The sequence below is a fragment of the Cervus canadensis genome, chromosome 4 (assembly GCF_019320065.1).
Source record: "Cervus canadensis isolate Bull #8, Minnesota chromosome 4, ASM1932006v1, whole genome shotgun sequence".
In the NCBI taxonomy this organism is placed as follows: domain Eukaryota; kingdom Metazoa; phylum Chordata; class Mammalia; order Artiodactyla; family Cervidae; genus Cervus; species Cervus canadensis.
The window spans coordinates 65,540,053-65,542,706 of record NC_057389.1 but is presented as its reverse complement, the minus strand read 5'-3'; the positions used below and the strand labels follow the sequence as shown (position 1 = coordinate 65,542,706).

The 2,654-nt window shown below is 38.2% G+C and overlaps 1 protein-coding gene across 1 annotated transcript; it reads left to right on the top strand.

Moving 5' to 3' along the window:
• The first annotated feature begins 363 nt into the window (after window positions 1-363).
• On the top strand, window positions 364-1,326 carry LOC122439227 (olfactory receptor 2T29-like). The gene has a single exon (XM_043464320.1). The coding sequence runs from the start codon at window positions 364-366 to the stop codon at window positions 1,324-1,326; it is 963 nt and encodes a 320-aa protein (XP_043320255.1).
• Window positions 1,327-2,654: the final 1,328 nt, after the last annotated feature.

The window sequence follows — 2,654 nt, the reverse complement described above, 5'->3', positions numbered from 1 at the left end:
ATTTTCTAATTCTTTCTCATGTGGAATACAATCAAAGACTTCATAAGATTTGTTGGTTCCTTAAAATAGACTGATTCAACTCTGACTTCTGTAGCAAAACACTGTAGGTTTACTATGAGTAACCAACTCCTTAAGCAAAAGTTGTGGAATCTCAGATTTCAACTAAATTGCAAGCAATTATTAATCCCGAAATCTACAGCCCTGTGACATTTCTTCATATTTAGAACAACTGAGTTTCTGAGAATGCACACACATGAACAAATGCATACCCCACAAGCTCACTAAATATTCATTTCAGGTGGTCATATCCCATGAATAATCTATTAATCACAAAGCTCTCCTTGGTGGTCTAGGTGAAATCTCATGGACAACTCCACCTGGGTGGCCAACTACACTGGACAGTTGGATCTCATCCTCATGGGACTCTTCAGTCAGTCCAAGTACCCAATTCTTCTTTGTGTAGTCATTTTTGTGATTTTCCTGATGGCCCTGTCAGGGAATATCATGCTGATCCTTCTGATATATTCTGATGCCCACCTCCACACTCCCATGTACTTTTTCATCAGCCAATTGTCTCTCATGGACATGATATACATTTCTGTAATTGTTCCCAAGATGCTCATGGACCAGGTCATGGGAGTAAATAAGATCTCAGCCCCTGAATGTGGAATGCAAATGTTCCTCTATCTAACAGTAGGAGGTTCAGAATATTTCCTTCTGGCTGCCATGGCCTATGATCGCTATGTGGCCATCTGTCATCCACTCCACTATTCTACCCTCATGAGCCATAAGGTGTGGCTCCTCCTGGTGTCTGGCTGCTGGTTCCTGGGATCAGTGGATGGCTTTATGCTCACACCCATCACCATGACCTTTCCCTTCTGCAGATCCCGGGAGATCCATCACTTCTTCTGTGAGGTCCCTGCTGTAATGAAGCTCTCCTGCTCAGACACTTCCCTCTATGAGACACTCATGTACCTGTGCTGTGTCCTCATGCTCCTCATCCCTGTGACAGTCATTTCAAGCTCTTATGCATTCATCCTCCTCACCATCCACAGGATGAATTCAGCAGAGGGCAGGAAGAAGGCATTTATGACTTGTTCTTCCCACATGACTGTGGTCATCCTCTTCTATGGAACTGCAACCTACAGCTATATGTTCCCCAGCTCCTACCACACCTCTGAGAGGGACATGGCTGTATCTATCTTTTACACCATACTCACTCCTGTTCTAAACCCTTTAATCTATAGTCTTAGGAATAAGGATGTCACAGAGGCTCTAAAGAACTTGTTGAAAGTGGAATCTGCCTTTCAGAGAACTATGAAATAAGACTTTTTTATGCTAATGGTTTATTCTTCAGTTTACTTATCAGAAATATACAGTCTTTTGCCTAAGTCATTCTTTGGATTGTCCTACCATGATGTGTCATCCTATATTCATCCCTTTGAAGGAACTGTTTCCCTGTACTGGAAAGCTCATTTTTATACTTCTTGTAAAATTTATCTTTAATTTTACACTTCTTGTAAAAGTTATCTTTACAATTATACTGAATCCATGTTTCACTTATATGAAGTTGATAAGTGTACAGTGATGCTGTGGGATAGTATTCATATACTTAGGAAATACATAACTAAATTATTTAGAGTAAAATATCATAAGTTATGCAACTAATGGGAAAGAGATGGACAGAAAAAGGTGATGAGGCAAAAGAATGTTAACAGGTAAATGTAGCTAAGCTTTATATGTGTTCATTTTACTATTATTATCCTTGGTACCAGAATATATTTGAAATTACTTGAAAATAAAGGCTAAGTTATCAGACAATTCTTTTTAGTCCATAGTTTCTGCTTGGTGGCTGTGTGACAAATCTTAGAAATCACATTCATTCTATCATAGCTAATCATGACTGCTACATATCTTCTGCCTGTCTTTATTTTGGACTAGCTTGTTCCTCAGGATCCAATTCTGAAGGTATCTAGTGAGTGTTTCCTGTCTAAAATCCTTATCATCTTGTGGTATATTGAAAATTCAATACCCCACAAGGTACTGTGGGGAAAATACTAAGTCTAAATGGACAGAATTATATTAACCCCAATGTTCTCTCAAGCAGGGAACATTTTTTCATATGAGGTGGTATCAGAGCAAAGATTTGAAGTATGTAGCATTATATAAGCAAGGAGAAGAAACATTTAATCCTTCATTGACTCAAACAATATTTCTTATCTTATAGTTAAAAATAAGACCTAAGTGAGTTTAGAATCTTAATTGCACATTCCTACTATCCCTACAAACTTGAACTGTAAGTGCAGCTTGTACAAACACTTATAATAAAGTATATATATTATTTTGATGCTTTTGATGTTCCATATCTGACAAGCAACTTCGGCCAAACAAAGTGGTGCTGAGAGAAAACCTGGGAGCTCTAGATGCTACCCTCAGATTAGTGAAGGATTCTGGGGTCGGGGAACTTGCTCAGGAGCCTGATGTTATGGGAAAAGAACATCATGACTAAAGGTAATGTCGTTGGCAAATCAAGTGAAGTAATTATTCCAGTAATTTCTCTATTCCTTATTCACTTTATCTTCTATTTTCTTGCCCTTTTGTATCTAGGTCTTCAAAAACATTAAAAGTGATCTGACTTGCATTTTAGAAATGCT